This window comes from Battus philenor, unplaced genomic scaffold (assembly GCF_028537555.1).
Source record: "Battus philenor isolate CCGP_79_NKW_IND1 unplaced genomic scaffold, ilBatPhil1.0.hap1 SCAF_16, whole genome shotgun sequence".
In the NCBI taxonomy this organism is placed as follows: domain Eukaryota; kingdom Metazoa; phylum Arthropoda; class Insecta; order Lepidoptera; family Papilionidae; genus Battus; species Battus philenor.
This window is the reverse complement of record NW_027181678.1, coordinates 10,021,789-10,048,246: the sequence shown is the minus strand read 5'-3', so window position 1 is coordinate 10,048,246 and position 26,458 is coordinate 10,021,789. Positions and strand designations below refer to the sequence as shown.

At 32.0% G+C, this 26,458-nt stretch overlaps 1 protein-coding gene across 4 annotated transcripts in view; it reads left to right on the top strand.

The window, feature by feature from the left end:
- tfc (triforce) overlaps positions 1 to 9,452 on the top strand; it is a 113,093-nt gene extending 103,641 nt beyond the window's left edge. For 3 of the 4 annotated variants that reach the window (XM_068762086.1, XM_068762088.1, XM_068762087.1), the window contains exons 4-5: positions 7,947 to 8,055; positions 8,686 to 9,446. In XM_068762086.1, coding sequence (XP_068618187.1) covers positions 7,947 to 8,055; positions 8,686 to 8,936 — 360 coding nt within the window. In that variant the 3' untranslated portion in view covers positions 8,937 to 9,446. Of the gene's footprint in view, positions 1 to 7,946; positions 8,056 to 8,685 lie in introns of all 4 variants that reach the window. The other variant, XM_068762085.1, reaches the window with a different exon arrangement.
- Positions 9,453 to 26,458: the final 17,006 nt, after the last annotated feature.

Sequence of the window (26,458 nt, the reverse complement as noted above, 5' to 3'; positions counted from 1 at the left end):
AGCTGTCATGAGACCCTTCCCGACTATGGCGGATCTGCTTTTTAGTTCTATTCATCACTAGTTATTATTCGGTTGTAAGTGACATTTATATATGCTTTTATGATTAGCCTCAGCTTACACTTCTGGAAAGGCTATAACATAGGTATACGATATACATTTACATAAATGCAACAAAACTCTTACAAGTTAGTTCTACATCCACAAAATATAAAAACCAATGACAGAATAAGTACAAAAAGGACTATGAGTGGAAGAAACTATATATTAGTCCCCTTCTTACTTAGGATGGACTTCCGCAAAGTAAAGCCTGAATCTATTAGATACAATGACAGAATAACGCAATTAATAATAATAATAAGGAACTTATAGAAAAGTGTAAACCAATTACAAAGAAAAAAAGAAAAACTTATTTGTTCTAAGTTTAAATTATTCTCCTGTCTCCCATTTCTTGTCATCTTCGCTCTGGATTGACATAAGTACAATCCTGTGTGCCTTCGTCCCGTCAGCTAGCTTTCCAAGTAAGGTCAACTAACTTGAGACGTCCGTTTCGAACGTAGATGTTCCTATGGGTAACCACGTCTCAACTTTTGAGCTGTCCATGTCACCAATATAAGTTCAGCGAAAAAATTTGCATTTCATAGACAAAAGTCCTTACAAACCCGTGAGACCATCGGCCTTCCATAAAAAATATCACATAATAAGTTGAGATATTCGACGCGAGAAGTTTTAGTTTAAATTGTTTGTCCTGTCGTTAGTTTATAATTTCTAATTAATTCTAGTATATATATTTATATCCAATAGTACCGCTAGTATATTTTACTACCGGTCCTGTTGGAAATCTCCGGGTGAGTCTTTTGTCCAGCCGTGGACATCTAAAGGCTGTTGAATGATGATAATGATGTTGTATCATTAATTTTTGTTCGCTTGTTTGACAAGTATGTTAAAACGTAATAATCGAGATTCACATCTCTTTTTATAAATTCCATTCTCGTTATTATAATCCTTTAAAGATAACTATATTCTTGAGTTAATTACATACTTTATTACAATATGATATAAAATTAATAAAATAATTTCAGAAAAGTCGTTTTAAATCAAAATTCATTACCTCATAATAATAATGTAAATGCATACAGAAGAATGGATTCTGAATTAATACTTCCCATTACTTTATTAAGACAGTCTTCAAAATTTATGATTACACCTTTTACATACTCAATGCCTTTTAAGTTAATGATATTATCAGAATAATGAAGTTGTTATATGATACTTATGGAAAAGAAGCGTAATTGAATAATTATACTTTTACAAAAGGCACTTAAATAATGCAAAATCACTAAACTTATTATTTTCAGCTGTTGTAATTATAAATTACAGGAAGCAAATATTTACGAAATTAGTAAAGAATAAAAACATTCAACATCGTATATCCTTTAGTGTTTAAGACGAAGGTCTACGACATCGTATGTTACCAGTGATGACTTTCAGCACAAACACGGTCTCCAACTTCGGACTTCATTGGAAAGCCCACAGTCACTCGTAGAGGGCTGTGCTTGGGCGGTATGAGGTCTAATCAGGAATGAGGAGATTCGTAGACGCACTAAAGTAACTGATACGACTTATATTCTTATTTTCGTGACGTAGAAGTGGCAGGCAACTCAACGAGGAAAACAGATGGTTTCTGGAGTGGAAACCATGAATCGGAAAGCGCAACGTAGGATATCAACCCATAACGTGGACTTATTTTTTTTTTAAGGTCGTTGAAATTCGAAAATCATTGCAGGAGGCCTGTGTCCAACAGTGAATTTCCTGCGGCAGAAATGATCAAAAACATCATTATTTATCACTTTATGAAAATATGTGTAAATAGATATTCATTTTATAGATAAAGATAGTACCAATAATTTTAAATAGGCACTTTGTCTGCAAGCTAGTGAACGATGCAACAAAATACGACCGCATCCATTCATAGTCATGACGTGTTAAGCCCATAAAACGCCGTAAGCAATAACTCATCGACGTACAATAAAGTCGCTGGAATCCAAATCATCATAGGTTACCTGGAATTAGATTTTATTCAGTAACCATCATACGAACGACTAGTTTACGATTCAGATTGCAATCGAAGTTAATGCAAGTTTGTACAGTCTCTCATTCGACAAAGGAATTGTTAGCAACTCATGAAGTGTGATGTGACTTGGTTCATTTTTATTAGTCAATTCATCGTATAAGAACATAACATAAAGATGTTATAATAAATTATCTTTGGTAAAATACATTTTTTCAAAGTGCTGCAGTTTACAAAACTGGAACAATATTTTTCTGAACTAAGCATTCTTTTATAATTATATAATTTAACGCAGTTATCATTATCATTAACGTTATTAACGTTTCGTTTGTTTATTTAATAAAATAATAACCGTTGTAAAATCTGTCAGGACAGTTATAACCGAGGCGACACTGAAAGTTTAGTCGTTTTTAAAAATTAAACGAATTATCAACTTATAAATTATTTATTATATTTCAGAAGCCTCCTTGACAATCTATGCTTGGTTGTATACTATAAAACTATTATGTGAAGCAGTGGACTTATACGCTTTTTCCTCTATTCATTTTTATTGGCAATTTATCTAGAAGAAATACCCACTATGAAGACTGTGTCGTATTTCCCCAATTAATATAATTTCTCGGCACTAATCAATAATAATAAGCATAATAATAATAATAAGCACAGAGCCAACGTCTAACTGATGGTACAAAATATTTAAAAGTCGTTTCATATTAATTATCGCACGGGTGATAGTAAAATATATATATGTATATATATATGTAAGGGGGCCTAGGTCACATATGTGGCACATATCACAACATATGACCGTTTTAGGTTTTGAAGTAGAAATCGGCAAATGCATGGTTAGACGTTCACTTACAAGCTGTAGACGTCTCATGACTAAGGTAATAATGATGTATCTTCTTGACGGCCTTTTTCTAGCAAGAATTAGTAAGACGAGCCTTAAAAAGTTACAAATACCAATGCAGTAATCCATCATAGTAATAATTATAACTGTATATTATATCTAAAGAGACAAGGTCGAATTGCGTCTTAAAAAGATACCTCATAACCTTCAAACCCTGCAATTATATCTAACCTAATTTTAAAGTTCAATTCGAACAAACTTTTTTGATCATAATATCTTTCAATGGTTTTTATAGTTTAACAAATCGACGGTCTCATTTATAATTGTGTAAAGCATTTATGAAGTCTTTCTATATAGAGATATAGTAAAACGACGTTTCCCATAGTTGTACTAAGCAATTATGTATTACGTATCCCAGTTACCGATATAAGGCAGTAGTTAAATGAATAATTTACTTGATCATACAGCTAGAAATAAACCTTAATTACGGCGAATGTGTAACAAAAAGCAACATTTCCTTGTTCGCTTTTAAATGCAAAAAGTACAAACTTACGAAAACGTTTATAAACCAGGTTCTCGCGCTTATATTTAATTTTTTAATCAAATTTCTACTATAAAATTTAAAGTTACTATTATCAAAAACTTAAACTTTTGACATATTTTACGTTAAATCAAATCTAAAGTATTTAATATCTCAACAAACGGTATAAAACCCACAAAACATACATAGATGGTTTTTTTTGACGGAAAAATAAAATTTTGATACTATATTGAACACATAAACACATTAATAATGAAACAAAAATACGTAAACATGTAAACAAATAAAAATCCTCTACACTACTTACTAAAATAGCCACCAACCTTATTTGAATATTCCCGAAGCTGGAAACAATAGAATTTGTTTTAAAGCGTTCATATTAAAGATACTAAAACTAAACATAATAACATATTGTTTAACTCAAGTGCATAGGTGAATTTGTTACATGTTTGCTTTTGCGCTTTCATAATAATATTTGCACACGAAGTTGTACAAAAAGCTATAAAGACCAAATTATTAAAAAAACAACGCAGGAGGTTCTTAATTTGAATTTGTTACTTTGTGTATTGTTACACGTTTTTACCAGCAATGCGTTTTTTTTTAATTTTATTTAAACTAATGGCCCCGCTAATAGGGGCCTCCATTTATAATATATCATATCGTTAATTAATAAACATATTTAATTTCATATTTCATCACAATCAAATAATTTTTGCCTACTTACATAACTTTCTGTTTTATTTATTTTCTCTTGAATTATTTCACATTAGTGTTTTTCTTCCTATTCGCACTGCGCTTTATTACACGATGATAAATGATAAATTAACTACAATAATTTATAAGGATAATATTTCGTAATGTTATGAGTGTTAAAAAGATCTATACATTAACAAATATTTCGATGCTACACACGCAAACTAAATTAGCAAGCACGAAACAAAATGCTTTAAAAGATTATTAAATGCTAAACAAATCTCTGCCCTGATGCCTCGATCAGTTTATTAACATACTAACCCGTGTACCTTTTGCAATGGTCTACAGCAAAGGTTACAAACTCAACTTTTGAACTAGTGACGTAATTTTGATAGACATTAACTTTGTGAGGGAATAATGTCTGCTAGACGATTTTTTGTAACTAAAATTATATCGTTTTACATATACCTGAGATATAATTGCTGATAAAAGATAACGGTTGAAGTTCACCCCACTTATTTTTAACTTCTAGCCCAATTACTGCATAAACTAGTTATAAAGTTATTCATATATCTGGTGAAATTTTCATTCTTCTATTTACCTTATAACTTCTACGATCATCATCATCATCATCATAATTATGTCAGCCGATAGACGCCCACCGCTTATCTCAAAGATCGCCATGATGACCGGTCTTGCGCAGCTCGCATCCAGCGACCTCCCGTGACCTTATTACTGTAATAATATTAATTTGCAATCTTCTTCCAGGGATGTATTCGTTTTGTAACAAAATCTTATTTTCTAAATTCAAAAATTATCATCCAAGTACGTCCCGTAAGCACTTTATTGAATTCGATAACTTTCAAAATTACAAAACAAACCGTCGATATTTTTTCCATATTTTTAACTTTTCATGCGAAAATTTTCGTTTAATGTAATTTTAGTAAAACCGAACTGATTTAAACGAACTGAAAATAAATTCCGAGTTTTAGTTCTGTCATAAGTTTTAATGATTTATTCCTGATTCCTGTCTAATTTAGTTTTCACCGAAAAATTATTAATTATATTGCAAGTTGCTCAAACTTAAGCTACTAACTTAACTGTTTTGACTTGTCATTACCTAAAAATTTATATTTGCATGATCATTTGACTTACGTAGACATGCATAAATTACAAATTCGTATATCTCCATAGCTATGAATGAAATTGACTTCCTAACAGTTGACCAAGTACCAATAAACTGACATCTTGAGTAAATCTACGCAACTCGAAGCAGGCATGGCCGGAATGGTTGCACAAGTGTGCCAACTGGGACGATAGTTTCTATTTACTTTGTCAGAGAGATGAATTTCAAAGTTTTAAACACGAAAGTTGACCAATATTAACTTATAAATACATTTAAAAGATTGACACTAGTCAAAATTATGAAGATGAAATCGTATCAAAATAACGTGTCAAGAACTACCTATCAAAATAACAATTAGGATATTTTATCTATTCTATTAGGTTTATCTATAAAAATAAATCGCCAAATGTGTATTGCTGTAATGAAAACTGAAAAACTACTTAAGAAGAGAAAAAAATTAGAGAAATATCACCGATTTATACGTATAAACATAAAGTACAAGTATATTAAAACATCTGTCTTCAGGTGTAAAATATTTAAAATCGGTTGGAACACAAACATATTATCTTTGTTTAAAAGCATTGTTACTAAAGCCTTGTGTTTGAAAGTTACCTAAATAAATAAATTATTAATTAAATGTGAAATAAGTTGTATTATTATTATTTATATTGACAAACGAACCCTGTCAGGGCAGGTAACATATAATGTCGACGCTCCTAGCCTGTAACATATGACAGCATTAAAAACAGTTGTAAAAGTGATAAAAAACACGACTAATTTAGTTGTGAGCATTTACTCGATACAGGGAAGCTAAATAAGGATCTGATTTCAATCAAATAAGTGATAACTATCAATAGTCCAAATAATATAATCGTATGAACGGATAAATAGACTATTAAATGTTTTATTACGTGATGTTTTAATACAATTTTCTGCATCTATAGGTGGTAATGCATTTCGAAAATTTTTTCTGGCGATGTATACGAAGTTATCCGTTGCCATTTTTTCTATGACAAAATCATCTAAGTTTTAAAAAAAATTGTTTTATATTATGCGGTTACTGGATCATTCGGTAGGGAGCGTTGATAAATACCTATTTACCTTACCGTCGGTGATGATGACCTCAGAATATGTCATGGATTGTGTATGATATAGATTATGTCTTGAGGTGAGCCGTGATGTAGCTCTTCAAACCGAACCTGATCTTAAGTACTCTATGACACATATGGCAGTAGATTTGTTCCGTGAATTTGTAAGTGTATAGAATGGCTTTCTTTTCTTTTGTGTTCAAATGATGGCCGTGACTAATAACTATTTATATGCCTGTTAATATTAGTAAAAGTAAAATTTAAATTTATTACAGTGCTGTCACAGCCATAAATTTTATTAAAATATCACTGCATAAATTCGTTGTAGAATAACGAGCGGTCGTTGACAAATGTTAAATTTAAAATGTGCGAACAGAAATTACATTTTCTGACGCCATCTCTACAAAATTTGCCATTTCGAATTTGATTTTATTAAACGAGATGACCTCAGACAACATAATGTCATTTATCTCGGTATTACATTTATTCAAATGTCAAATAAAAATAATACAATTCAGATCTCTGCCAAAGGTCACCGATTTTAACTAATAATTTACGAATTAGGATTCGTAAGATGTGACTGGCTGGTTAATTAATGACTTTTTAAATAGACACCATTATGTTATTAAAAAAACTTAGTCTTTTATTTAAAAAAAAACATGTCTGTTATTTTGTTTTACTTTTTATTAATGTAACGAATGTGCTTGGCATATGTTTGGTTTTTCTTGAGTAATAACAACACGTCGATTCAGCCCATATACGCGCACTACAAAGCATAGATCTCCCTTAAAGATATCTATTAAGGAATATACCATAATCGCCATGTTTGGCAGACGGGTTGGCGATCGCAGTGGGGTATTATGGTACGCAGAGGTAGAGAGGTACCTGTTATTATTATGTGTGTACTTATTAGATCCGCGAATAAAGGAATTTTTAGCCATGAATATTGGGTCGCGTTTTTTTAATCCGTGAATAGTGAGAACTCGAATGAAGGAAGCGCCAATGAGGAGCTTTTACTGTACCAAGTTACAATTCGTCAATATATTTATGTCAGATTGTCCGATATGTTTATATTACTTATTTTTTTGACATTAATTTAAATATTTTTTCTTTCACTCCATTACCAAAATGGTTAACTGGTAAATGCCTTAGTCAATAATTACACCCTTATACTGTTTATAAGAAGCGTATATATAATGCGACATATTGTTACATTTTAAACTTTTGCAATATCTATGAAATTCCACAGGACATTTATAACTCATAATATGTAAAATATAACAGTATCGGACAAACGTGATTGCTTACCTAATTAATAGTTACAAAATAAGATAAACTTTCTACGATAAAATGTAAAAAGATTTTATGTTTTATAAAAACTTAATTTTCACTATATTACTCTTAATACACTTTGATAGTGCATGACGCATTATTTATATATTTAAATCATATAGCTATAGTCACACCTGCAATACTTGACTTAAGCAACGAATTTAAAATGAGGTTCTTGTCTTTTAAGAAATATGACATTCAGATACGTAACATATTACCATTTGTAACAAATTCTGTTTATGTTTCAGGCGAACTGGTTCAAAGCGCAACAGTACTGTCGGTTCCACGGCATGCATCTCGCTTCCATATCGTCTCAAGAGGAGAACGATAAACTAGAAAAATATGTCAAGGATTCAGGTAAAAATTTTAAATATTAATTTCATTCACAATAAAAAAAATTAATCATCTTTATTTTAAAATAGTGGTGAATAAATATTCACGGAATATTTATAAATCAAATTTCGAAACTCTCTTAATTTTTGAATTTCATGTGATCCCAATAAATCAATTATTATGGTTTGTATTTTCAAGGCATAGGCCTCCTACAAAGTTATCTATGGGATTATATGCCATAATCGCTACGCTTGGTAGGTAGGTTGGCGATCGCAGTGTTGTACTATGGTACGCAGAAAACGCTGCTGCTCATTCTCTAGAAACTTATTTGTGACCAGTAGCAATCCTATACGATTAATGCGCAAAGCATATAACTTTCTATCCCGAGAATCAAATCCATGACTTGCCACCATATATTATTACAGTCATACATTACAGTCTAAATTTTCTTACGTTTTAATTCGCTTTTTTATAAAAGGCAATTGTTACTGTACCTAAATTAAGTATAAATATTGTGAACAACTGTCAATAATGTGTGTATTATATTACGTTTTATGTAATGTTTTTCAAGTAATGCTCGTGTTTACGTTGTTAATGTTGCTTAAAAATAAAAACAAAATTCCTTGTTACTAAATACGATTAATTTTTTTGTAGGATACGGCCGTGAACACTTCTGGACATCTGGAACTGACTTAGCCGAAGAAGGAAACTTCTTCTGGATGGCCAATGGAAGACCTCTTACTTTCGTCAACTGGAACGCCGGCGAGCCAAACAACTTCCGATATGAAAACGGCGAAGAAGAAAACTGCTTGGAACTCTGGAATAGAGACGACAAAGGTCTTAAATGGAACGACTCACCATGCTCCTTCGAAACTTACTTTATTTGCGAAGTGCGGTCAGATTAATGGCATCCATAGATGATATACTAAGACCATAGATTCCATTAAATGTGATAGCGGATTAGTGTGCTAGATACCAACGTTTTTTTTACTCTCTGTTGTTTTCACTTATTGTTATAATGCTGATAATTGTTACAAAATCAACAATTCAAAAATAAATTCAAATATTTCAATAATAAAAACAACGCGTAAAAAAATACAATTAAAATTGAATTACCATCCGGTTCAGGTTTAAATATTATTTATTATTGATTAATGAATATCTGAAATTATAAACGAGTACAATAATTGTTTTAACAATATATAAATAGTATAGTAATGAACGATCACTGCCTAATGATCTACTTTTTGTTTTAAATCAAACCTCTGGGCCCTGTGGTTCAACGGACTCTGCAGTCCATAGTCAACGTAGTGGTTAAATACACAATAGTTACCTTAGTAATAACTGTAAAGTTAGTTTTAAGGTTCAATAAAGATTTTAAAGTGTTACGATGATTATACTTCAATTAATCCACTTCCCTCTATCGACATACATATTGATTGGTTATATTTAAAAAAAAACTTTGAATGCGGTGAATATTCTGCTCATTTTTCAGCAAAAATCTTTCATGCTTTTACGCATATTCCCATTTTTCTTTTGGATATCGATAGGTCAATAACTTCTGGTAATATAAAATCTAAAGAGATAGAATATCAATTATAATTAATTTTAAAATATAGTTATTTGAATATTGAAAACACTTTCTAATTATTGACATTAAGTTGTTTATTATTTCTGATTTATGAATTGAACTACACTCAAATTTATATTAATAGACAACGAATACCATACTGTTACCCCTTTTTATCTATTACACTTATAACCAATCACCCTGGATATTATTTTGTTGAGACAGGCGAATCGATTACCTAATTACATATTGTTCTCATTAAAACTACGTTAACGTAAAAAGTTAAGTAATTAATTATAATAAACACCATCTTGGACATTGTCAACTTTGTATTTGCCAAATACGTTCTTTCGAAATCCATCCGCACAATACAAACCTAAGTACCGTGTAACTTTAAGGTTCTATAGTAGATACTACATTTCGGAAAGTTTTACGCTGTAGGCTTCCATTCACAAGGTTAACAGACGACCTTTTGAAGGTCGTCGGAAGACGCTCATTTAAAAGCAGTTAGCTTAATTGATTGCTTGTCAATAAAACCTACCAGTAGTGTTTATTTCAATAGGTACTGTGCAAATAACTAACTAGAAATTAGAAGAAACTAACTAACTAACTAACTACTAAAACGCTAATATTTATTTAATAACGGTATCTTGTAGATAAAAGCAATCAGTACGGTTTATTCAGCTATGAAACCTGTGAATAAGAATCGCTTCACAACTACACCTTTCTGGTAATCTGGCAAATAAAACCTCCTAATAAACTTAATTTGACAACTGCATTTAAAAATGAAATTTTATTTTTAATTAACTAATCTACATTGTAAATGAAATCAACCTTTAAAATAAAAAAATAATGACATCCTGCAAATGAATCTTAGTAGTTATATTAATTGAACCAAAAGCTAACGAAAGTCCCTAGTAAGCTTCAATAAAATTTCAGTTATAATATTGCTATAAAATGTATCCTTGTTGTAGTAATATTGACACTTGTTAGTCGATAACATTTCACAATAATTTCAAGCGGTGAAGGTGTATGTTTAACTTTCCTTATTGAACGTAAATGCATGTAACTTACCATTAATTTTGCTAGCATCCGTGAAAGTATTTTTTCTAAATACGTATTCATAACAAGAGGCAATAACTTATTAATGCATTTAAAATATTTAAGACTTAATTTTTCAAATGAATCCTTTTAACAAGCAATTTAATTGTCGTTTTCAGTCGATAACGCAATGATTATAAGCCCAATTGATGCATTCGGACGTCGAGAATATTCCAATGTAAATTGCGTTTCCATTCGCCACACCCTTTCCGCTCGTTAAAAATCTCATCAAACCGTAAACGGCTCACCCCCGCCACGGTCGCTCTCATTTCGTAGCAAATTCGTTTAACAATGCGACTTCTGTCGTAGTGGTCCCGGAAATCACATCGGATTTAAATACATAGCAACTTACATAAGTTGGTTAAGTCAGAATCTTACACTTACGATAGACATATATGCAAAACAATGCACAATCCCTGAGGAGAAAGCCATAACATCTGTAATATTGCCTTTATTCCTATTTTCGAGAACATTGAAACTTGTAGTACTAATAGAAATAACTTTTCCCCATGGAAATAAATATACCAAAAGCCTACACAGCTGAGGTGAATAAGTACTACGACCAAGTCAACGATATTACTCGAAATAATTTCATTGTGAATTTGTATGCGGTAGGGTATAACAGTGAAATTTCTCTATCATTTGCTGAATAATTTTGGCCTGTCAAGGGAGAATATCAATTCATTTTTGGATCGGACTTCAAAAGCAGCTTTAATAGGTTCATTTTTAATTTGATTGAGTAAAGGATCAATGAAGGTGAACACCGACGAATTGCAAGGAGACAGACCTCTTTAAACCTGCTACGTGGGTCGTCTGCCTTCAGCACCAGATGACAGATTAAGTCATGAATTATCTGAAGAAGAAGTATAGAATACCATAAATTGCCTTTTATTTGTTAAATTATTTTATTCTGCTATTTACGTCCCAGTAAGATACAATAATAGCTCAAATATATTAATTTCAGCGCAGAGTGTAAGGGACTTCGTGCTAATCTTGGTGGAACTGGTGGAAATGAAGATGATGATGAAGTTAACCATAATTAAAATTATATACAAATGCCTGTCGAAATTACATCGCTATTGCAACAATGGTCTGTTGCTCCAACTCATTCAGTATTCTGTACCCTTCTTATAAAAATAACTAAATTATACATGTGAGATCATCTGAGAAAGCATGTGATGAACTGCATCACCTAGTTTCAAGTGATACTTTCCTACTACAAGTTTATGTTAGACAAGGTTCGTTCATTCTAAATCCTCTACAGCACTGTCTCTGTATTCGTTACAATTAAATGATATGATACAATATAGGCACCGTATGGCAGTTAGCAGCTATACCGATGGCTATGTTTTTATCGCTACGTGATTGGAATCATACCATTATGAATCTGAAATATTTATGTTAATAATCTAATTTAGTTACAAGTTACTTGACCTACCTATGCTGATGGTTTTAATAAATATAAATTCATAAATAAAAAAATACATACATTAAACAAATAAATTTCACCTAAATTAGATCATTTAAATTGGGTTGTCTGGTAGAGAATGCATATACGCAGTCCGTAAATAAGGTGAAAGTACGAGTAGGTCATAAAATAAATAACAAACTGAAAAATCATATCAGTGTCAATTTTGGTTTTTTTATATATTCCTTAGTCTCTTTAAATAAAGTCATCAAATGAATATCGTTCAAACACCCAAATTTACTTTAACAATGTAATAATTAATGTCAGTTGTTATAATGTCAGCTGTTGTTACACCACAATATATTAATAGATAAATCAATAAACCTATACCATTTCAAGTTCACATTATACACTGCGATGTTCTTTTAGAAAATGAATATAGCAAAATGTTTACCGTTTATTAAATCATAATTCGTCAAGTTAAATAAAACAATCAAACAATATCGCGAAAATACTTTGAATTTGAATTTTATCTCAAATATACCAAAAATTTCGCCATATTTTCCTTTGTCGCTGGCGTCAACTATAACAACAATTAATTATAATTAACTATATAAAGGATGATGGAAAATAAGAGTAAATACTTAAACGGAATGTATAGCTCATTTATAATAACTAATGTATGGTACAAAGTATTCTATCGTAATGATCTCGTCGAAGGTCTCCAGCATGATGGGCAGATCTCATTAAAATTGCCACTAAATATTTAGCAAATAAACTTCCCCTCTCCGTCAAACAGCGCGCTACATGGCAACGCATAGCAACAGAGACACAGGAACCGACTGGAACATGACCACGACCACTCTGAAAAAAGTGCACGAAAAATTAAATTAATGTAACATTTAAGGGATGTCTATTTATTTATTTATTTCCTTTATTGGAGATAAACAGTAACAAAAGGCAGTAAGAAAGTACAAACTTGGAAATATAAAATTAGTTACAAATGTTACCTTATAACTATCTCTCTACGAACATCGGACAAGTTCCGAATAGTTAACATTGCCACAACAAATATTTTAAAGTGTAGTGGCGTCCATTAGAAAACGACGATCCTTCAATGATAACATTCGGTATCTGTTTAAAAATATTTTATAAGAATCTCGGGGGCAATGCATTCGGTAGTTCATAATACGATGGAATTGTTTTTTGTACTAGTCACTTTATAAAGAGTGATTGGAAATAGGTGTATAAGCTTTAAAGCTTTTTGCTGACCAATGAGCAATACGTTCCTATAACTAACCTATAACTAAACATTTCAAAGAATTGGCTTCGAATATTGGTCTTTGTTTATTCAAACCATGAAACTAAAAGTGAATACTGCATCCATAGAACACGACATCGTGTTAACTAATTTAAAAATACTGAAAGTTTGAATAAAATATAAAAATGTAATATTCAGTATTTCTATTAAAATCCAGAATAATTATGAGTTAAAACTTGTCGGGAAGTGGCTCAAGTGGCCGGAGCTAATTACGGTAACGAGTTACCTCGGAATGACTTCAGTTGTTGCAATAATTAACATAAAATTAGTATTGCGAAACGGAACGCTCAAATGAATTTTTTTTTATGAAAATTTTTTTCAACCTATTGTCATGTACAAAATGTGGTGTACAAATTATTAATTTTTTTAACGTATGATGCTGAACGTGAACTAACTAATGCTTACGTATTATGTTATCTATATAATACTAAACGTTTAGTGGTATATTTTTGTAAATATCTACTTGGTTCCATCTTATATATAAAAAAAATCGTGTCACGGTGTGCGTGATTGAACTTAATTTATATTGGTTTTTTAATGTTTCCTAGAAATAACATACATGGCAAAGACAACGTTTGCGGAATCAGCTAGTATTGTATAAAAAATTAGTAATAATAATTTAATAAAAATATTATGAATTTAAGTCCTATTCATCAATGTTATTTTTATAATTTATTTATAATTGCAAAACCAAACATTTAAAATTGCTACGTAACATAGATCGTTATTAATATTTATTCATTGTTTTATTATAAGGTGCATCAACTAATATCATTATAAAGTTCAAATAAACATAGTTTTTCATAATTGCTTATTTCAATGTTACTAAATATACACATGGCAGATAAAAACGGCATAATAATAAAACAGAAAATAATTAAATGTCAGAGATGAAGATAGTTTTTTTTTTTTTTAATTAAGTTAAAGAAGTAATTACCGTCGTCAACTTGATTTCAGTCGCAGAACTTTTACTCCGGGATGTTCAACGGAACAATTATCAGGTTAATATTAAACAACGTTTGAAATATTTATTGTAATAAATTTCATTGACCTCATAATTCTAGCATTAGCTAGCATACCCCTTTAGGAAATATGCAATATGTTACGTTTGCGAATGCGGAAGTTATTGCCAAATTGTTCGTTTTATTACACAATCTCAAAAATCTGTTTAAGGAAGAACACACATGGATTTTCTCCACTGGGACCTTAAGGTTCCAGAATGGAGACGAAGGACCGGTAAACGCAGCGTAAGGCGTCAACGTAGAACCTTATTAAGGTCATCGGAAGATGCAGACCACTTTCATCCAGCCTTTCTGTTAACAGAAATATTATACTACGAATAGACGTCCTACCGCTAAAATGATAATAATGATCTTTTTGCTCTGATGTTTCACATCCTCATTTTTCATTGATTCCAAATTATTTTTAAACTTTCAAAACAATTTGCACAAAATACATAACCCCGTTACATTTATCAGTATAGCTACACTAAACACTTATTTTACTTTTATAGTAAATTTGCATTCCTAAAGAAAGAAAAGCGAAAAGATGTACGCAAGCAATGATAGCAGAATAGATAATCTACATTTAATTGGTCCGGTCGTAACGACGCAATTACTGTGGTTTCAGATAAAAAAGAGCTCTTATCTAAGAGATATTAAACCATATAAGTTATAAGGTTTCTTTACATCTAAGCACCTACTTTTCATTTAAGTCTTTATAACTTTATCAAGTTACCTATAAGGGAACGCAGCCCTTTTAATTTTATGATAAGTGGCTATTAAACGCAGACCGCCCACAGCGTTACTTTAAATTAAGAAAATTAACGCACGAAGGCCAGTCAAGAAGAAAGCATCTTTTAATCTTAGGCAGTTTTGAATGTTTAAAGCCGCTACAGGATTTTTATAATCTTTTTTCAACTGATAGATGCTCATTGCAAGGCCTATGCCCCCCCCCTTCCCCCTCAAAAATTACCACGACGATCGGTCTTGCGCTGTCCGCAACCGGCACTTTAATGTGACCATAACAATATCGTCGACTCACTTAGTGGGGGGGGCCTAACCACGCCGCGTCTACTGGCTCGAGGTCACCACTCGAGAACCGCCCACTGCCACTTCAGACGAGCAACTCTTAGATCTACATCGGTGAGCTTCTGCAGATCTTCACATTTGATTTGATCTGGCAGCGAAACTTTGAGCATAGCCCTCTCCATTGTTCTCTGGGTGATCTTAAGCCTTTTGTTAAACCACTACTAGTTCTTTTATTTAACGTATGTATCATTTTTCGCGAGTGGTGTAATCATTTTCTAAGAATATTCAGAAATAATATTCAAATGGTTAATATAGAATGTGAAATCAATTTATCATATTTAGCCAGACGATGTCCTGTCTTAACTATGACTAATTAATTTGCACTAAAATTGATTATTAAATTGCTATTTCAAAAACATGTCGATTGAGAAACATGGATTTCATAGACTGGTACCACAAACATTCAACGATGGTGGTTGCGGTTTATTTATCGACAAATAGCGTGTTGGTATTTGCTTTGCTTGTAATGAAAAGTTAATTTATTTCGTTACGAACTGTAAGATAAGTCGTTCTCAAAGTATAGCGTGATAAAACAAAAATGTTCTTAAAAGCCGTGACTTCAAGCATGATCATAAAGGATAGCATTGCTAAAGGTAGACCACAAATCAACCGGCATCACAGTCTTCCAATAAATAATAAGCTAATCTTTTTACTATAAATACTTAAGGACCTTGTGTTCTGTCTGTTATGTGGATTTCTTTCAACCATTTCAACATACTAAGACTAAATTTCGCTAATATTCGAATCTCTTAATTCCTGATATATAAGGAAAACTCTGTTATTCTTAACATTCCTTAAATAAACTACCATTCTCGTTATTGCTAATACCATTTAACGTAGAGACAGTGAATTTAAAACCGGAGAAGCTTATAATTCACTTTTCACTGGATGCTGACGCAAGCATATCGATCATTATGACCCGGAAAACAAGTGACCTAAATATTAGCAACAGTATCACATATAAATTAGGAAGAATAAAAGTATTTTATTGGTTATAAAGCGCGCGATCTTATCTACGAGTTGTTTATTTGGTACAAATTTTGTCAATAGGTCGCCTACCCGCCAGTCAGATCAAGATGAATCAATAACTGTACTCTTCACTACTGCGCTGAGGAAAACAGAGGATAGGGTCGTACGTAAAATGCTTGCCATCGATGCTATCAAAGCATTTCAAGACGAAAATGGCTTTCAGAAATGTAGGCACCGAAATGGAAAAAGCCTGGATGTGATTTCACTACGGAACACAAGCGTAACGTTAACTAGTTTTAGTAAAGAACTTTTAGATTTTTGTGGTTTTCTGACAATCTCTTCTTAGTCATATCTTTTATAAGTACATCAAGGTAATTTAAATAATGTGTGTAATCCCATGGAATCTAATTCAAAATGTTTGCTTGTAAACAGATATCTATGGGAAAAGTCGGATGATGATATTGTTATTATGATTCTGGTGTAAAGACAACGGACCGAAAAGCGTGGAGTGATGGAGCGAGCAGGCAACTCCATACCAGTCCTATTATAAATCTATGGGTGAGGCTTATGTTTGTCAGAGGAAGTTATATGACTGAAATGATGATAATAGAACAGACCTTAAACCGGAGTAACGTGCTGCTCCAAAACTGGAAATGTTTAATCAAAAATACATCAATATAGTTCGGACTTTATAATATTTTCAAACAATATCATTAAAATACATTTACATTGTACAGAATGTAGCATACAGGAAGTTTTTATGCTAAATAAAAAAGCTGATGAAAAACACATTGAATATTATTAACATTAGTACTATAATACTTTCAATAGCACAGTCTCTATGTTGAAGTTATTATCGATACTGGTTACCGAGAGGTCATCGATCATTATAACAGGTCCCCGGCGGCTCGTTGCGAAGGGAAATCGCAGGGCAATTTAAGTTTCCATCGGAAGTTTTATCACATAGCAACATGTATAATTTCAGTCAACGCAAAATAATACACATAGAAAAGCTTTTAGTTCGTGCGTTAAATGTTTTTATTACAGAAAATAGTTAACTATATACTTTTTATCTTTGAACATAGTGACGTAACACCATCAACAGTATCAATAAACTTACAAGGACTTAAGAACTACAATTATGAAACATATGTAATAAATATTATTTTTATTAAATTTATATTTAAGCTACGAAATGTAGTGATATACCTAGTTAGGTAGTTATTTTTACTAATTTTTTGAAGGCACACTATAAATCTTGAAAGCTGTAAGTCCGTTATTTTTTTACTGTCTCACTACCCATTTCCTTTGTGTTTGGAAAAAAAATAGAAGTATACAATTTTTCTATAGTTTATATACATAAATATTGCGTTAGAAATAAAATACAGCTTAATATACTTTTGACCTGTTAAAAATCATTTATATCATAAGTCATAAACTTCATACCGAAATGTTTTACTAAGCCACTTCAGTTTTTTCGGTAAAAAGTTACCGAGGCGCCTACTTCAACCGCAAAGCAAAAGTGCGTAAAATTTTGCGACGAAAACTGAAATAATATACTGTACTATATCATCTCTAAAACAAAAATATACTACACAAATTGTTGTTGATTAAAATTCTGAGTATCATTGTACTGAACAAGATATATCACAATTAGATGAGCTGTTTGGCGGTTGCGTCATTTTTATGTTTTCAGTCGCATATTAGCTATGTGATTTAGATACCACCAAAAAACTATCTATAAGAGTTTTATCTAAAAACCTTGTCATCATTAACATCATCATCATTTCAGCAATAGGACTTCCACTGCTGGACATAATCCTCCATCGCATATTTCCAAATCCTTTTCCGACTGAAAGCGGCTTGCATCTAGCGTCTTCCTTACATGTCACTTATTTTGATCACAGGTCCCAGAAAACAGCATCGTATCAATACCTTCAAGATGGAAAAATGTAATCGAACAAAGTGCCATATACTCGTATATACTATAGTTAAATATAAATAAACTTTAAAAAAAGAAAAACTTGAAAATATCTCTCACATTTACCTATTATATGTTTTTCCACAAACATCACGAAAATATTGACCTAAATTTTATAAAAAAACTCAACATTTTTTGCATTTAAAATCCTTTCAGTAGACGACTTTAAAAGCATCAATAAAACGGGAATCGCAATGGGAGTACGTTTTAATTGCTTCTCGACGATGCTGTGTGAAGCCGCAATCTGCAGATTAATTAGTACCTTGTAAATATTTCATAGTTTTTTATGGAATCCTGTCAATTTTCTTGGATCATAATTTCTTAACACATTCACTGCTGGAAAAAGAAATAAAAAATAATAGTCGGGAACCAAATTTTTTAAGCTGAATTTTGATTAAGCTGAATTTTTGATTAACAAATGAATGTTTGAAAATATGCATGAATGAATATTGTTATTATTATTATTTTAATAAAAATAATCATTTTTCGGATGCGAGTGGTCGGCACACAGCCGCCTGGGTGCCAAATACTCGGATCCGAGTGGTATAAATATTAAAATTTTTTTCAAGCGGTCATCCTCACTTGTTTCGGACCTAAAGTGCAAGCATCGTAAGATTAGTAGAAAACGATTTCGAGCCATGAATTGTCCGAGCATGGAATATTAAATAAATAGTGTCGTTTCCAATAATCGCTTATACGGTTCAGTCGAATTGTTCCAGTGTGAAGAAGGAGACCTAGAAATGTCAGCAGTTCTTCCCGGGTTAAATCTTTCCAATTTTTTATTCTTGATTTTCGCTTCACATTCTCTGCAGTACCCACTCTCAATGCGTTTGCATTCGTCTCTCGAACAATAAGATCCAATAAATCGTTGTCAATTAATAAACGGAATGCTTGGTAAGGATCTGATGGAGGTGGCACTAAGTAACTTTAGTAAACTCAATAATTTTCATTGAATGTGGAATACTGCTCCAGATACTAGTGGCTCTTTGATGAGAAGGTGAGTTATTTTGTGGACATGACAGGACATCATCGTTATCAATTGGTAAGTTAGGAGTACTACATTCAGATCTTAGAATAGGTAAAGCAGAAGAAGAGGCGTCATTATGCTCTGGTGACAAGTTTGGAGTGGGCGCATCAGATCTCAGAAGGGATACAGTTGGAGTTGATGGGTTATCGGTTGATAGACTGTCTGGTATATCAGGGAGAATATCGTAGTCTGTAAGAATGAATCCAATACATGTTTTCGTAAGTTGACGATGTTACCAGAGTGGCCGCGCAAAAAACAATCCATAAATATATCATAAAGCTCAGGCGTTTTACTGACTAATACAAAATGAACGGGAAGCTCGCTCGGATCCGAGTGGGAGGCACTGCTACTATGGCCCCGCCCCACTCGGGTCCGAGTGATGAGCACTGAATGTGTTAACATATGTAATACTATATATAAAAAAAAATCTTTTGATATGAGTAATTTTTCTACTCATATCTCTGAGATATTTTTATGTCGTATACACAAGACTTCAGCGTATAATTAGCTGAATGTGTAATACATATTGAACGTAAAGAGACATTAAGGAATCCATAAAAAATCATGTGTTTCGTAATTTTTTCTCATCCGGATCGACGTTAATCGAAGAAGCCTTAAATATTATACAATAATGTTTCCTTAACACCTTACGTAATGAAAATTTCACAGCCTTTACGTTAAAAAGAAATTGGTGAACTTTTTGATAAAATTTATTAGCGCAATTTATGATTTCGACTCCAACGTAATGGCAACGACCACCACACTGATGGCGACTAAATAAATTAAAATTAAAAAATAAATAAATCACGTATCAATAATTTCACTAAAAAGTATAGGGGCTATAGTAGCAAGCAATATAAACCATGAACGCTACATCCAAATTCCTTCGTTCTTAATAGGAAGAGGAAGATAAGAGCCAAGGTAATCAAGATGGACTATTAACATTAATACAAACACTACAATTTACACGATCCTAACACAATGGCAGCTGCCACATCACTTATGAACTTCGAATTCAAATCTGCGTTCAAATCTGAATTCGAGCGAACATGAATAGTTTCACTCAAAAGAATTGTAGACATAGTTGACCAACAATACGAAGCGTGAACGGTACACATTTCATAGTACAGGATTTTGAAACGATCAGAAAAATTTAAAACGAAACACATTTATAATTATGAGAGTTGTATTTTTCTTACGCATTTTCCGGGCACTGCATTTCTATCCTGTGAAGTAGCAAAAAGGTTACGAGAACCTTCGTTCGTGCCTTTGAAAGTGTGAGCGCACTAGACGTGTATTACTTCGATCGATGAAAGCACCTATTTTAGGAGTAAGTCGACATAAAACTGTGTTATACCTTAAAATTGAACACATTGTTACTACTAACACAACTTACATCGACTATACCTTCTAAAATGTAATAATAACACTAAATTAGCTTAATGTCTTGATAATCTCATCATCTTCATTTTCATCTCAATTTTCTTTTTCAATTCTCATTATCTTTATCGTTATTGCAGCAGTAGGACGTCCATTACAGTCTAACCTATGTTCATAATTCATAATATGCAATAAAGTATAGGATATATATTATTATTACAACAGATATCCTATCATTATATACATAGGCTGTTATATCTATAATTCTCCTTCATAGATATCCAGTAGGCCTGATTCATGCATCTACCGACGACCTGAACAATCTCGTCTGTCCATTTTGTGGCTGAACTTTCTATGATCCATGGTTTCCCCTCCAGGATCTTAAAGTCCCAGCGACCAACTGCGTGGGCCATATAGGGCCTGCTCACTGGTACTCAAACTTGACAATCATGAAGTTTAAGAAGATTTGAATTGCTAAAAGAAATAAAAAAATTTTCCACTTGCACGATTAAATCAAAAGCTGCAACATGAAAGTTTTATAAACTTAAATTAATAAATGAATGTTTAAATTAAAAGTATACTTCAAAGAAATCAGCTAATACTCCAACGCAGTATACTTATGTATATAATTGCCGGACTGTTGAGTATGATAATAAAATAAAGAAATAATAACAATTAAATAGAACAAGAGTGACTAGGTACTCGGTTCTAAGTTACAAAATTGTTTATAGCTTATACGTGGAGTAATAACGCAAGAGCCCGTGAGCGTTACCAACCAAAACCACCATGGCGAACTTCATAGTTGCCCGTCGTTCGAAGTTCTTCTCGTGTCAAGAGCATTCGCTAAAAACTTTATAGATTACATAAAAACATGCTATACAAAACGTGACCGTTCCGAAATAAATACTATTGCGTTTTCGATTTTGTTTTAAAAAATACTTAAATTCATCAAAATATTTAAAAATGAAATGTGGTTCCACTCTAAATATACGCAATTATATAATTTATACGAAGTCACGTTTACGTGGTAGCATGTTGAAAATTACCCAAAAACAAATTTTATTTCTCTACCTTTACTATAAGTAAAATTGAGAAAAGACCGTCATGGTCGCAAAACTTTGGCGCCACGTGTCGGCCGCGTTTTCAAATTGCACGTCACGTTGGCAGCGGTATTCTCTGCGGTGGACGTAGCCATAACAAAGTTCAACTAGAATGTTGGTGTGGCTTTATGTTCGCAAAGTTTATATGAACGCCGAGACTCTGTGTGTGACAACAAACAACTATTGTTTCAATACAAATCAAAGCTGCACACATACAAATTCATACACACATAAACCTAAACGCATCTACTGTCTTGTGTCTATAACATTATGATAATATTACCATATATAAGTAAATCTTAAAAATGATTATTGAACTATTTCAAACAATTAAAAAGGTTATATTTAATACATAGAGTTTAATTTATTTTACACTAGATTCTGTGCAATACAGGTAACGATTCTGCTAATACTCTTATCCTTGACCTTTTTGTGACTCACTATAAATACTTTCTTCTGTGGGTTAGGTGAGATGCGCTGTAAACCCCACTTTCTGTAATTCACGAGAGACTCTCTTTAATACTCTTTTCTGTGATTTTTGAGGAGCCTTCTGTAAATATATCTGTGAGTTATAGATAAGAGGCATCGTGACCCATTGTGAGACATTTATCTACTAAATATACAATAATTAAAAACAAACAACAACTCAATTATTCTATTTAATTCATAAGAGTTATTAAATAATTATGTTTAATGTCAAGTCTAAAACAATGGTACTCGTAGCAAACGGAAGACTTGCCTGTAAATTTCTAAAATTAGAAGTAGACCTGCTTTTCCTGCGCCATTTTTGCCGCGGTCTCATCTTTAATTCATGCTGCCGCAGAGAAGTTTCTAGACAGACTTCATTAAATAAATCTTACGTAATATTTCTTTCTTTTCAAACTTGTGTTCATGAATAGACATCAGCTATGTCAGTTTTACAATACTGAACCAGACATAATTAGTAAAATTTTCTTTTTGCAAAGTTACTTCCTTCATTGATAATTCGACACGTTAAACTTGAGTAATTTGCCGCCTTTTTCAAAGTTAAGGTTTTTTTGGTACTTACCATCGTTTTTTTTTAATGTTTATGTAAAAAGACGTTGATTAATAATAATAATAATAAATTATATAGATCAATTTAAAGATCTATCTGCGATGATTATTTTATATGTCAAAAAGGTTAAATCGTTATTCCATATAATTATGAAGAATTTTATACGGATTGGTAAGTTGGCGGCTATATAGCGTGCGGAACAGATGGTCGGTGGGGCCTTAAGATTCTGAAACAGAGACCGTGGCAGTGTAAAACATCTAAGGACAGACGACCTTTTTAAGATTTTAAGACGCAGGATACAGACGGCTGTTTTCAATTATTTCTTTTGGAAATGGAGGAGTTCTATATAAAGCAAAGGACATCCTACGGTAGAAATTATAATAATTAAAAATTATATATTATATTAATTAATATTATATATGATTGTACTTTTACTAATACTTGCTCGATCTTTATTTCCTTTTGTTGTCTTTAATTGCTAACAAGACAAATTGTGTTAAGATTGCTCTTCTGTACCCTTTTACTCTTTCAATGTTTTAAAAAAAATATCAACCTATGTATTTGAATTGTAACGTTCATATTGTGTTACCAAAGCGAAGATGCAGACTGAGATGAAAGTCGATGCGAGAGGGACAAATTGGGCTCATTGAATAAAGCTGTTGAGGATTATATACAGAGACAATATTGTTTGATTTCAAAAGGTGAATGTATTTATAGTTCAGATGTCAACCAAAAGCCAATGTGATAGCTTCAATATTTAAATACGTAATTTTTTAATATAATGCGGTTGACCAATAACTTTTGGCAGTACAATTCACAGAGAGTAAACAATAATTAATTTTTATATTTAGTAATCAGTATTTTGAAAACGTTTTTTACATATTACGTAATTTTTTATTTCTGAAACCATGGATTTTTGAATAGATTGTACCATGTATGATAATTGACAGCATATGAGTTATACATTCACCTATTTAAAGCTTTTATCACGTATAGCCAATCATCCTGTATATCTTTGATTTTTCAACTTTAAAGTAAACAATAAATTATCCTTAATATGTTTAATAAAATTTTTTCTCATAAATAAAAACTTCGTTATATTAGAGGAATCTCAGAATATATTCAGTAGAGCCTATAATTAAGACCGTTGTTTGTATAATATTCCCATTGCACTAAGGCTCGAACGCCTTGTTTAGAATAAACATTCAACGCACCAGTACCACTAAGTGACGTCATTAACATTTTTTAAATTTCTCATTTTGTGCAATGAGGCGTAGCCCAGCGGTAGAAGACTGAGACTTGCGGGTTCGATTTATATAACTTATAGAAGATATACTTTTACATAACTCACACTTCGTGAATCATTTATGAATAATTGTAAAGGATAATGGTAATAATAATAATAATACAAATAAATAATTTTAAAAGGATGCCACTGTTGACGAAACAAGTTTACAGACGGGATGGGCAGCATTGTCCTCTGCGTACGATAATACCACAGTGCGATCGCCATCCCGTCTGCAAAGCGTGGCGTTTACACTTCTGAGCATGAACAATACCTAGTAACTTAATCTTATATTTTCAATACCTTACGAAGAAGGTTTCTGTTCGTTTATTCATTATAGCTGTCGTTATGTCCACAGCTGGACATAGGCCTCCCCCATATGTTTTCAATAAGACGGGTTAAAGGCGGCCACCATACAGCGTTTTCTACTTTGTAGGTGGAAGTCCTGTACTGCACTTGCCAATAAATATTTATGAAGAAAATGGTAATAATCGCTTTTATTTTCTTATATTAACAAAAAGGTATCTCAAACACATCTCGCTAGCTATCAGATATCAATCAATACGAAAAAGACGTATAAGGATGTAATCTTGTAAAAATATGCCTGTAATAAACGTTACAATGAAAATATGATCACATTATCACTAAAGTGATGTGTCGCTATGATTTGAAATCTTCTTTTTGTAAGTTATCGTTGTTTATTATTAAATTAATATAGGTCACCTAGAGAGCAGAGAAAGAGAGGGTTATATAATAAGTAATAATGAGGAGATCCGAACAAAAACCACGGTCACCGACATGGCTCGAAGAATTCCTCGTTTAAAGTGGCAGAGAACGAGGTTTTAGCTCCTGCAACATATTGCTGTTGGAGCCGAAAGGTTCTTGAGAGGTGACTACGAACCGGCAGACGCGACGCGAGTAAGTTCCTTACTAGGTAGACTAACGATATATTTAAAGTCGTGGGATCTCGATGTATGGGGACATCGCAGGACCGATCTTTGGGGGAGACCTATACCTTGCCGTGATCATCTATTGTCTGAAACTCTGCGATAAACAAATAAACTTTCATAGTAAGATATCGGTCGATGGATTTAGTTGAAGGTAAAAGAAGTAAACGATAGAATAAAATTACTGTGAGATCTTTTACAATATATATGAATTTTAATTAAAATGTGTTTATTCAAATTCACACAATTTATAATATACATGTAAAATGGAATACATTATAGTTTTTCCTTAAGTCTGTCTGATTCTATTATTGTATGTACTTCTTACAAATGTAACAACTCCTACGCCCAATAACAAAAGTAATTAATATTCTACAGTACAGTACGATACCAATCTCGAAATACACCATCCGATTCCCAGAATATGCTAACAATCCATTTAATACAGAAATATTAAAGTTGGACATTTTTTTGGTTTCTACAAATGCTATTTTGGATGGAATATTCCATTAGTTTTTGTAAATTATTTACACATTTTTCTATATTACTAAATTAAAAAGATTAGTCGTGTCTATTTTAAAATAATTTATAAAGACATTTATTATAACTTTTATGTTTTATTCATTGATTAACATTGAGATATATATATAAGCTACTGTATTTATCGCCTACGAAAGCCAATAATATTAAAATTTATACTACGCTATACGAAACTAATTTAACACGTTTATTTATGGGAGTGCACATTTAAAATAAAATATAAATAAATACAAACTATTAGGCTCTATGACGGCATTAGTATCGGTTATAAACACATGTGTAGGTAAGTAATAGTGCAATAATAAGTAAAATAAAAGTTATCACTTGTAAAAAAAACACTATTAAGCAAAGTATTCATGTATAATCAAAAGAACAGTTAAATAAAAGGCCAGAGATACATTACCAACGCTTTTTGCAATTTCCAAAAACTCTTCATTAGGTCGAACTAAATATATAGTGGAGTTATATAAAGTGTAAAAGTGAAAAGGGCGATGAACTAATTCCCGCAGGGGCCTTAAGTTTTAAGACAGACGACTTTGTTAAGATCGTCAAAAGACTAAGATGCAGGCCTTTTTCAACGTATCTTTTTTGGAACCTATGGTGATGAACCGTTTCCATCATTAAACGTTCTACTGCTGAAATGATGATGATGAAAGTAAATTCAATATCGTG